The sequence below is a fragment of the Girardinichthys multiradiatus genome, chromosome 18 (genome assembly GCF_021462225.1).
Source record: "Girardinichthys multiradiatus isolate DD_20200921_A chromosome 18, DD_fGirMul_XY1, whole genome shotgun sequence".
In the NCBI taxonomy this organism is placed as follows: Eukaryota; Metazoa; Chordata; class Actinopteri; order Cyprinodontiformes; family Goodeidae; genus Girardinichthys; species Girardinichthys multiradiatus.
The window spans coordinates 51,295,276-51,307,524 of record NC_061810.1 but is presented as its reverse complement, the minus strand read 5'-3'; the positions used below and the strand labels follow the sequence as shown (position 1 = coordinate 51,307,524).

General features: G+C 44.6%; 1 protein-coding gene across 2 annotated transcripts in view; it reads left to right on the top strand.

Annotated features, from left to right (window-relative positions):
* The first annotated feature begins 1,403 nt into the window (after positions 1-1,403).
* Positions 1,404-12,249, top strand: part of LOC124884148 (diacylglycerol kinase delta-like) — a 30,615-nt gene continuing 19,769 nt past the window's right edge. For both annotated transcript variants that reach the window (XM_047391845.1, XM_047391844.1), the window contains exons 1-3: positions 1,404-1,577; positions 11,040-11,150; positions 11,248-11,328. In XM_047391845.1, coding sequence (XP_047247801.1) covers positions 1,440-1,577; positions 11,040-11,150; positions 11,248-11,328 — 330 coding nt within the window. In that variant the 5' untranslated portion in view covers positions 1,404-1,439. The remainder of the gene's footprint in view (positions 1,578-11,039; positions 11,151-11,247; positions 11,329-12,249) is intronic.

Here is a 12,249-nt window from a genome sequence, read left to right as displayed (position 1 = left end):
AGTCTATATAACTGGTTGGGTTCATCAGGATTTATGGATAAGTAAAGCTGAGTATCATCAGCGTAACAGTGAAAATTTATCCTATGCTGCCTGATAATTTGACCTGTTGGAAGCATATATATAGTAAAGAGAATTGGCCCAAGTACTGAACCCTGTGGTACTCCACAATTAACCCTGGAGTTTAAAGATGATTTATCATTTACATGAACAAACTGGAATCTGTCAGACAGATAAGATTTAAACCAGCCTAGCGCTGTTCCCCTGATCCCTACAGCATATCCCAGCCTTTCTAAGAGAATATTATGGTCGACTGGATCAAATGCAGCACTGAGATCTAACAGAACCAGAACAGACACAAGTCCATTATCTGAGGCCATAAGAATATCATTAGTGACTTTCAGCAGAGCTGTTTCAGTGCTATGATGAGCTCTAAAACCTGACTGAAACTCTTCAAACAGGTCATTTGAGTCCAGTGAACTCAGTGTCATGTTCACGAAACCAGTCTGAGATGATTCGTGCTTTATGACATGGCTTGTTGTCCTGTTGGAAGTAACCATCAGAAGATGGGTCCACTGTAGTCATAAAGGGATGGACATGGTCAGCAACAATACTCAGATAGGCTGTGGCGTTGACACGATGTCCAATTGGTGCTAAGGGGCCCAAAGCGTGCCAAGAAAATATCCTCCATACCATTACACCACCAGCCTGAACCGTTGATACAAGGCAGGATGGATCCATGCTTTCATGTTGTTGACACCAAATTCTGACCCTACCATCCGAATGTTGCAGCAGAAATCGAGACTCATCAGACCAGTCAACGTTTTTCAATCTTCTATTGTCCAATTTTGGTGAGTGTGTGCGAACTGTAGCCTCAGTTTCCTGTTCTTAGCTGACAGGAGTGGCACCCGGTGTGGTCTTCTGCTGCTGTAGCCCATCCGCTTCAAGGTTCCATGTCTTGTGGATTCAGAGATACTTTTCTGCATGACTTGGTTGTAACGAGTGGTTATTTGAGCTACTGTTGCCTTTCTATCAGCTCGAACCATCCTGGCCATTCTCCTCTGACCTCTGGCATCAACAAGGCATTTGCGCCCACAGAACTGCCGCTCACTGGATATTTTCTCTTTTTTGGACCATTCTCTGTAAACCCGAGAGATGGTAGTGCGTTAAAATCCCAGTAGATCAGCAGTTTCTGAAATACTCAGACCAGCCCATCTGGCACCAACAACCATGCTACGTTCAAATTCACTTAAATCCTCTCGGATTTAATGTCGAACTGAAAAAATGTCATTTTTATCCAGCTGCTATTCTCTTTGTAATGTGAAAGTTTCGCCAGCAGATGGCAGTATGTGCTCCTCTCAGCCCCTCCACTGTGCTGTCCACTATCTGCCGCTAGAGGGTGCTGATTCGCCGTTGATCATCGGGGTCCTGAGGATGACAGGATGGCGGAGGCAGGGGGACCGGAGTCCACTGCAGCCCGGTGCCCGGACGAGTCTTCGGACAGCGAACCGGAGCAGGAGCCCGGATCTCCGCAGAAACTTATCCGGAAAGTGTCTACGTCCGGTCAGATCCGCAGCAAGGTATGAGAGGCTCACACCCGGGGGCTTTATGGTGGGGTATCAGTGGTCATTCAGCGGAGTGGGCCCCGCAGAGCCCCGGACTGCTCCGCTCTGTTCGATGGAACATTGGTGCACCAAACCCCCGCAGAAAAACTGTCACTTTTTATAGCTCCAGCCCTGAAGAAGGTGTTTTAGAAAGTAAAAAAAATTATATGATCTCTTTCTGACTACATAAAGATCGTCCTATAATCCGTAACACAACAGACCGTCACTGGGTTTATAATAATCTGTTTGTTACCGAGACCTTTCCCCCTCATCCGCTGCCCGATGTTGGCGGCCGCAGCCAGCCTACTGAGGGTATAAAATATGCCACCCGAACCAGAATCTGGACTAATGATCCGTTTTAGTCGATGCCGAATTAAGGACTGGGGTTGTTTCTGTCCTTTCTGTCCAGTTTGTTCAAGCGACCGATATCGTAGAATAATTAAAATCACAATCACTAGAGTTTTAGCTGGAGTTTGGTTAGAGTGTTTATTTACCTAAAAATTCAGAAATCTTAGCTGATGTTCAGTTTGTTTAATGAAACTGTATTTAAAGTTCGTTTATTTTTATTCTCTAACCGTTTTTAGGTCTGGGTTGAAACCCATTTACTTTTTAGATATATATTCAAATTGACTTCTGACGGATTTTAAATTGAGCTTGGTTCGGTTGAGTTCTGCGTGCTGCTGGTGAGGTATAATGATGAAAGTAAAAGAGTGGTTTGTTTCTATCCTTCGACCGCTTTGTTTAGAGATTAATTACATTTTAGATCTGACGGTTCTGAGCTGGAGTTTGGTTAAGAGTTTATTCATCTAAAAAACTAACGGAACCTTGAGCTGCTGGTGAGTTTTCTGAATGCCGACATAAAGACTGGACGTGTTTTACGTTAATCCGGCGTTAATAATCGTTTATTGTGCAGAAACGACCGTTTGTGTTGAGATTAATGAGAAATTGTGACGGATTTTTGATGGAATTCGGTCTGAGTGCATCCGACAGAACACCGAGATATTTGTGGGTCAGAACCTGTTGGTGCTCACCAACTCTGCCGGTAAATCATTTCACACGAGCCGATCAATAAAAAGATAAATAAGTTTAGTTTAATAAACGTTTATCGGCCTGTAGCATCGAGCTAACTCCAGTTTAACGGTTTCCTTGAGCCGCAAAATCTGGTTCCGCTCAGGAAGGCGGAAGCCGGGCTGACCAGGGTTACGGTTAGTGTTCCTGCCGGAATTTGGATGCCCTGTTGCGGGAACACGCAAATCTATGAAGACAATGACCCACGGAGCTACTTTTAAATATATTCGTAATAATAAACTGCATGTTATCCATGTAGGTCCTGAAAAAGTGTTTTTGTTTGTCAGATTAATTCAAGAAATTAGGGTTTTGGTACCTTTTATCTCCCTTGCCAAAAAACGCAGGTCCTGTTATCTTGGAGGAATAGAGATTTCTGTAAGGTAAAACATTTCTACATGATGTCTGATGTACTCTGAGCTACTGCCCCTATTATCTGTTTTAGGGTTAAAGGACACAGGACCAGCATCTCAGCAGCAAAACTATGAGCAACACCACATCCTATAAGTGTAGAGATTTAGTGTTTGGAAGCAAATTGTTACCATATTTCAAATGAAAAAGCATTTCCAGAAATGCTTTTTCATTTTAAGAATGCGGCTGCATTATTTGACCCATAAATAAAATTAGTAATCAATCATCCTATTTGCATTTTCTTCTTCATGACTTCACATTTTATGCCATAATCAAAAAGAAAAAAAGCAGAAATTGCTTTTTCGTTTTCGTGGTCTGCCCGTAAAGTCCTGCCCAGAACTAGAAAATGAAAAAACATTCCGAGCTGCGGGCGCAGAAGAGTGACGTCAGCAGCCGCTCTTCCTCAGCTCCCTGCTGACCGAGCTACCCATCTTGTTCGGTAGGGGGCGCTGTGCACGTCTGCATTGCATTACATTGCAAACATGCCGAGAAATTGATTGAATTGCAGCAGGACCGATCTCAGTTTGTGGCAGTGGCAGGAAGAACTGGTAGTTCTGGTGGCAGCCTTATGGCATCCTTATGGCCTGGGACATCCAGCGTGCTTTTAAGCATTTATTTATAATTTTCTGTGAGTGACGATTCAGAATAGCCTCTCTATAATAAACCGGCTGTTTGTGCAATAAATCTTCGTCATCCTTTCAACACGTCACACAAACACATAGTGCTATTTATTTTCCATGTCAAGTAAATACAATCACCTTATGTTATGGGTCTAAAGCTGTTTATTAAATAATAATCAATAATGAAATCATTATTTAAAGGTAACAGGCTATAACAACAATGACATCCCGTTTGCCGATAATCAGCATCAGCTTCCACAAAAACAGTGGCAACTGTATTGGCAAACTTTTACAGCCGGTCTGGCACCTTCTGGCATCCTCGCAGAATCCCCTGCCACCCTGCGGCAGGCTGTGGCAGCTCCGGTGGCAGCTTCTACCAGTTCTTCCTGCCACTGCCACAAACTGTTGGCCCTGCTGCAATTCAATCAATTTCTCGGCAATGTAATGCAATGCAGACGTGCACAGCGCCCCCTACCGAACAAGATGGGTAGCTCGGTCAGCAGGGAGCTGAGGAAGAGCGGCTGCTGACGTCACTCTGCTGCGCCCGCAGCTCAGAATGCTTTTTCATCTGAAATATGGTAACAATTTGCTTCCATATTAGTGAGGATGCAGTGAGAACTCAGTAATAGTTTTTTAAGAGGGGTTCACATATACAGGTCCTTCTCAAAATATTAGCATATTGTGATAAAGTTCATTATTTTCCATAATGTCATGATGAAAATGTAACATTCATATATTTTAGATTCATTGCACACTAACTGAAATATTTCAGGTCTTTTATTGTCTTAATACTGGATGATTTTGGCATACAGCTCATGAAAACCCAAAATTCCTATCTCACAAAATTAGCATATTTCATCCGACCGATAAAAGAAAAGTGTTTTTAATACAAAAAACAGTCAACCTTCAAATAATCATGTACAGTTATGCACTCAATACTTGGTCAGGAATCCTTTTGCAGAAATGACTGCTTCAATGCGGCGTGGCATGGAGGCAATCAGCCTGTGGCACTGCTGAGGTCTTATGGAGGCCCAGGATGCTTCGATAGCGGCCTTTAGCTCATCCAGAGTGTTGGGTCTTGAGTCTCTCAACGTTCTCTTCACAATATCCCACAGATTCTCTATGGGGTTCAGGTCAGGAGAGTTGGCAGGCCAATTGAGCACAGTGATACCATGGTCAGTAAACCATTTACCAGTGGTTTTGATTTCCGAATGACATGCAGAATTTGCTTTCATCCGAAAAAAGTACTTTGGACCACTGAGCAACAGTCCAGTGCTGCTTCTCTGTAGCCAGGTCAGGCTCTTCTGCCGCTGTTTCTGGTTCAAAAGTGGCTTGACCTGGGGAATGCGGCACCTGTAGCCCATTTCCTGCACACGCCTGTGCACGGTGGCTCTGGATGTTTCTACTCCAGACTCAGTCCACTGCTTCCGCAGGTCCCCCAAGGTCTGGAATCGGCCCTTCTCCACAATCTTCCTCAGGGTCCGGTCACCTCTTCTCGTTGTGCAGCGTTTTCTGCCACACTTTTTCCTTCCCACAGACTTCCCACTGAGGTGCCTTGATACAGCACTCTGGGAACAGCCTATTCGTTCAGAAATTTCTTTCTGTGTCTTACCCTCTTGCTTGAGGGTGTCAATAGTGGCCTTCTGGACAGCAGTCAGGTCGGCAGTCTTACCCATGATTGGGGTTTTGAGTGATGAACCAGGCTGGGAGTTTTAAAGGCCTCAGGAATCTTTTGCAGGTGTTTAGAGTTAACGTCGTTGATTCAGATGATTAGGTTCATAGCTCGTTTAGAGACCCTTTTAATGATATGCTAATTTTGTGAGATAGGAATTTTGGGTTTTCATGAGCTGTATGCCAAAATCATCTGTATTAAGACAATAAAAGACCTGAAATATTTCAGTTAGTGTGCAATGAATCTAAAATATATGAATGTTAAATTTTCATCATGACATTATGGAAAATAATGAACTTTATCACAATATGCTAATATTTTGAGAAGGACTTGTATATTCATAAATCAAACTTCTGTGAAATCAAACTGTCCTCTTAGGAAGCAACACTGATTAACAATTAATTTCACATCTTGTTGTTCAAATGAAAAAGACAACAGGATGAAATCTTTGGTGATTATCAAGACACTCAATAAAGGAGTGGTTCTGCAGGTGGGGACCACAGACCACTTCTCAGTACCGATGCTTTCTGGCTGATGTTTTGGTCACTTTTGAATGTTGGTGGTTCTTTCACACTCGTGGTAGCATGAGACGGACTCTACAACCCACACAAGTGGCTCAGGTGGTGCAGCTCATCCAGGATGGCGCATCAATGCCAGCTGTGGCAAGAAGGTTTGCTGTGTCTGTCAGCGTAGTGTCCAGAACCTGGAGGCGCTACCAGGAGACAGGCCAGTACACCAGGAGACGTGGAGGAGGCCGTAGGAGGGCAACAACCCAGCAGCAGGACCACTACCTCCACCTTTGTACAAGGAGGAACAAGAGGAGCACTGCCAGAGTCCTGCAAAATGACCTCCAGCAGGCCACCAATGTGCATGTGTCTGCACAAACGGTTAGAAACTGACTCCATGAGGATGGTATGAGGGCCCGACGTCCACAAATGGGGGTTGTGCTCACAGCCCAACACCGTGCAGGACGCTTGGCATTTGCCAGAGAACATCAGGATTGGTAAATTCACCACTGGTGCCCTGTGGTCTTCACAGATGAAAGCAGGTTCACACTGAGAACATGTGACAGACGTGATGGAGTCTGGAGACACCGTGGAGAGAGATCTGCTGCCTGCAACATCCTTCAGCATGACTGGTTTGGCAGTGGGTCAGTAATGGTGTGGGGTGGCATTTCTTTCTCCATGTGCTCACCAGAGGTAGCCTGACTGCCATTAGGTACCAAGATGAGATCCTCAGACCCCTTGTGAGACCATATGCTGGTACGGTTGGTCCTGGGTTCCTCCTAATGCAGGACGATGCTAGACCTCATGTGGCTGGAGTGTGTCAGCAGTTCCTGCAAGATGAAGACATTGAAGCTATGGACTGGCCCGCCCGTTCCCCAGACCTGAATCTGATTGAGCACATCTGGAACATCATGTCTCGCTCCATCCACCAACGTCGCGTTGCACCACAGACTGTCCAGGAGTTGGTGGATGCTTTAGTCCAGGTCTGGGAGGAGATCCCTCAGGAGACCATCCACCGTCTCATCAGGAGCATCTCCAGGCGTTGTAGGGAGGTCGTAGAGGCACATGGAGGTCACACACAATACTGAGCCTCATTTTGACTTGTTTTAAGGACATTACATCAAAGTTGGATCAGCCTGTAGTGTGTTTTTACACTTTCATTTTGTGTGTGACTCCAAATCCAGGCCTTCATTGGTTCATAAATTTGATTTCCATTGATGATTTTTGTGTGATTTTGTTGTCAGAACATTTAACTTTATACAGAACAAAGTATTCAATGAGAATATTTCATTCATTCAGATCTAGGATGTTTTATTTCAGGGTTCCATTTATTTTTTGGAGCAGTGGATGTTGTACTGAGGAATGCGTGCTCCTGCAACATTGCATGCCCATCTCAGGACTTGGCTGGGCCTCTGGGTACTCCACTGTTCCCACCTGAGCATTGATAAGCTGTAAGGTGTTGGTGGGAGTCACCACAGTCTGGATATTGTTCCCTGCTGGTGAGCAGCTGTTTATTCAGGTTCTGTTCTGCTGAAAGAGGAACATCTGTGTAGATCATCGCTGATGAATGTGAGAATCCGTTACTGATTATCGATTAACTGCTGCATTCAGGGTTATGTTTAAAACTTGAAATAACCAAACTTCTGAGACACCGAGCTTCAGAAATTTTTGAATAAAATCAACTTACTTTTAGTTTTTGTGATGTAATAAACAATTCTTGTAACAATGTGACAGAAATGTTTTAATGTAAAAACAAACAGCAAGGAGACTTACAGACAGTGTTTTTTCTCCGCTGGAAGCAGTTTGATCCTTCATGTATATAAACTGATGATCTGAGGATGACTCTGTAAAGCTGTGAGTTTCTACGGCCCCTGAAGGCAGCGGTGGCTGGGTTCAGGAGGTTTAATTGGAGTCCGGTTTCTATTTAAAGCTGCATTTTTTCCTAGTTGGGGTTAAACACAAGGAGAATGAGTCTTGTGGGAATAACAAGGAAGGGCTTAGTGGTTTTCTCCACAGCGTTCCTTCGGAGCGTTCATACGTCAGATCATCAACATCAAAGTGATCTGAGCTTTAACCCCTCACAGTGAAACTTGGTGTTGTCTGACCTCCCTCAGAAAAACTTCCAGCCTGTCTCTGAACAGCTTCTTTTGACCGACTGTGTGACAAGGCGGTGACACAGCGCCTGCTAAGACAAGCAGATCTGGCTGGAGGTCTGCTTTAAGCCAGCCTCCAGATGAGTCCAGAAACATCCACAGGCCTCAGAATAGCATCCTGGCAGGCAAGGGATACTCCTATAGACCTGTAGACCATGTCCTCTGCAGCCTTCAAGATCTGATGAATGGTTTTAGAGATGGTGGTTGGATTGACAGAAACCAGATGATCACTTTAAAATAAAGAGCCTGATGGTATGAAAGTAGCTTCATAGATTTTTAGAAGGATTGTATTACAACTATTTCATACCAGTGAAAGCCAAACATTATTAGTATTTAAAAAGTTTGGACCTACCAGTGACCCAGCTTCTTTACTTAATAACAGTCATGGGCACTCACTGAAGTCTGTTTGAATGATGGGACCACAGCTGCCTCATACCAGCGACCTCAAGGATTAATATGATCATTTTTCTTCTAACACCGGATGAATTTCTTACCACAGAGGACTTAATGATCTAATTACCTCTATTAGAAAGATTGGATCAGAACCAGCTCTTACCAGTAAACTCCCAAGGATTCTTAGTGTCATTTGATTTGTTTTTCTTTGTTTGATTTTCTGTATCATTATAATATTTTTCCTCATGTGCAGCACTTTGAGTGCCTTGTTGCTGAAATGTGCTATATAAATAAACCTGACTTGACTTCATTACAGCTTAGATGTTTCTACAGCCCAGATCAACATCTAACAGATCTCAGTAAGAGTGGGAGCAAACATTTCATTAGAAAATTTATGCAAGGTCTTCAGTGGGTTCCTGTTTTGGATCGCCTAAATAGTCTGTAGGTGTCACACAGGTCCCAGATAACAGCCCTGAGAAACTCCACATTTAAATAAATGAGTTCTTAGAATATGCACACTGCTCTTCCTGGGCCCGTTTCCTCTAGCACCACATTAAGCATCAGAGACGCTCCAAGAGACTCTAAGGATTTTGCTCAAGCAAAAGGTGTTGATATCACAGTTTGGACATCTGTAAACCAGATCCCTCAAAGACAAAGAGATCTTCCTAAAACTGCTTATGCAACCGGTCTGAGCAGCTTCTGTCGAAGGACGGAGGAGGAGGATGGTGCTCTTCATTCTGTCCTGAAGGAGGGAACATTGCTGAACCTGTTGATGATGGTGTTCAGTTCAGCTTATTTTCATAGCACCAATTCACACAAATGTCACCCTGAGCAAATGTAGAAATGCTACAGAAATATATTGTTTCCTTTTAATTCTCATAAGTACTCTCACTGCAGCATTCTGGATCAGCTGAAGGCTTTTTACTTTTCTTTTGGCTTCCGGATAGTAAAAACAATTCAATAATCCAGCTTTCAAGTGAACAATATGTGGACTAGTATCTCTACATCACTCTGGGACAGGATGTTTCAAGTTCTAGCAATATTGCAGGGTACAGGAGGCAGTCCTAGAAACCTGTTTAATATGGGATTTAAAGTACAGGGGTTGGACAATGAAAGTGAAACACCAGGTTTTAGACCACAATAATTTATTAGTATGGTGTAGGGCCTCCTTTTGCGGCCAATACAGCATCAATTCGTCTTGGGAATGACATATACAAGTCCTGCACAGTGGTCAGAGGGATTTTAAGCCATTCTTCTTGCAGGATAGTGGCCAGGTCACTACGTGATACTGGTGGAGGAAAACGTTTCCTGACTCGCTCCTCCAAAACACCCCAAAGTGGCTCAATAATATTTAGATCTGGTGACTGTGCAGGCCATGAGAGATGTTCATCTTCACTTTCATGTTCATCAAACCAATCTTTCACCAGTCTTGCTGTGTATATTGGTGCATTGTCATCCTGATACACGGCACCGCCTTCAGGATACAATGTTTGAACCATTGGATGCACATGGTCCTCAAGAATGGTTCGGTAGTCCTTGGCAGTGATGCGTCCATCTAGCACTAGTATTGGGCCAAGGGAATGCCATGATATGGCAGCCCAAACCATCACTGATCCACCCCCATGCTTCACTCTGGGCATGCAACAGTCTGGGTGGTACGCTTCTTTGGGACTTCTCCACACCGTAACTCTCCTGGATGTGGGGAAAACAGTAAAGGTGGACTCATCAGAGAACAATACATGTTTCACATTGTCCACAGCCCAAGATTTGTGCTCCTTGCACCATTGAAACCGACGTTTGGCATTGGCATGAGTGACCAAAGGTTTGGCTATAGCAGCCCAGCCGTGTATATTGACCCTGTGGAGCTCCCGATGGACAGTTCTGGTGGAAACAGGAGAGTTGAGGTGAACATTTAATCCTGCCGTGATTTGGACAGCCGTGGTTTTATGTTTTTTGGATACAATCCGGGTTAGCACCCGAACATCCCTTTCAGACAGCTTCCTCTTGCGTCCACAGTTAATCCTGTTGGATGTGGTTGGTCCTTCTTGGTGGTATGCTGACATTACCCTGGATACCGTGGCTCTTGATACATCACAAAGACTTGCTGTCTTGGTCACAGATGCGCCAGCAAGACGTGCACCAACAATTTGTCCTCTTTTGAACTCTGGTATGTCACCCATAATGTTGTGTGCATTTAAATATTTTGAGCAAAACTGTGCTCTTACCCTGGTAATTGAACCTTCACACTCTGCTCTTACTGGTGCAATGTGCAATCAATGAAGACTGGCTACCAGGCTGGTCCAATTTAGCCATGAAACCTCCCACACTAAAATGACAGGTGTTTCAGTTTCATTGTCCAACCCCTGTAGATGACCTGGTCACAGAGGACCATGGCTCTATATATTACTGTTTGAGGCCAAGTTAATGACATCCAGAGTATGTTGCTTGTGGAGTACCACAGGGTTATGTATTTAACCCTGTGGTACTCCACAAGCAACCCTGGTGTGTGAAGTTTATAGGTTGATGATGGTGATGGTAAGGCTCTGCCCTCACTTACAGACTGCTCTCAGAAAAGGAATGCTGCTAATGCTGATGATGCTCCACCCCCTCTCTTCCAGACTGTCCTAAAGGAAGGAACGCTCCTGAAACAGACGAACTCTTTCCAGCGCTGGAAGAGACGATACTTCAAGCTGAGAGGAAGGACTTTGTACTATGCTCAGACCAGCAAGGTGAGTTGTCAGGTAGAGGAACTGTGGGTGGAGCCTGAGTTTGATCGGGAGCCACCTGAATGGTTAGTGATGGATAAGCCCTCATGTTTCTCTACAGTCGATCATCTTTGACGAGGTGGACCTGACGGACGCCAGTGTGGCCGAGTCCAGCACCAAGAACGTCAACAACAGCTTCACTGTGAGTCCAAGCACGTTCGCCCACTGATCCTTCCACCGCTGAAAGTAGTCCGAGCAGCATCAGTCTGCAGCGGGATGAGCAGCAGGATCCCGCTGCACGGCTCCACCGCTCCACCAGGTGGTGTCCGCTCCACCAGGAGCCGCCTGCTCCACAATAAAATCATACAGATGTTCTTTAGGACCCTTTTAAAATTCATTCTTATATTTTTCCAAATTTTGTTTTATAGTTTCCTAAATTAATTTTTTTGTGAGTTTTTTTTTCTTCCAAATTCCACGTTTCACAAAGTGAACAAATTCTTTCACCTCTTGGCCCGATACAGAGAAAGAAGGGCTTTAGACCAGAACTGGTTTCCTTTAGTTACCAGTAGAACAAACTGGGAGCAGAGGAACTCAGCTTCAGGACCACTGGGAATATTTCAGACTGATACCTGCCTCCAGTCTGAGCCCAGACCCGGTTCATTTATGTTGCATAATCCCATCTTCAGACCTCTGGCCCTGGTTCAGGTCCACACTACTGCTCTGAGTCCTGCAGGAAGTGATGTCACTTCCTGTTGTGAGCATGCAAATGGTTAGCTGCAGGGTGAGGCAGCGTGTGTTTGTGTGACTGATCATGTGGTGGAGTGTATTTACAGCCTGCAGGATAAACTGTGTGTGTGTGTGTGTGGGTATGTGTGTGTGTGGGTGGGAATGTGTGTGTGTGTGTGTGTGTGGGTATGTGTGTGTGTGTGTGTGGGTATGTGTGTGTGTGTGGGTATGTGTGTGTGTGTGTGTGTGTGTGTGTGGGTATGTGTGTGTGTGTGTGTGTGTGTGTGTGTGTGTGTGTGTGTGTGTGTGTGTGTGTGGGTATGTGTGTGTGTGTGTGTGGGTATGTGTGTGTGTGGGTGGGAATGTGTGTGTGTGTGTGGGAATGTGTGTGTGTGGG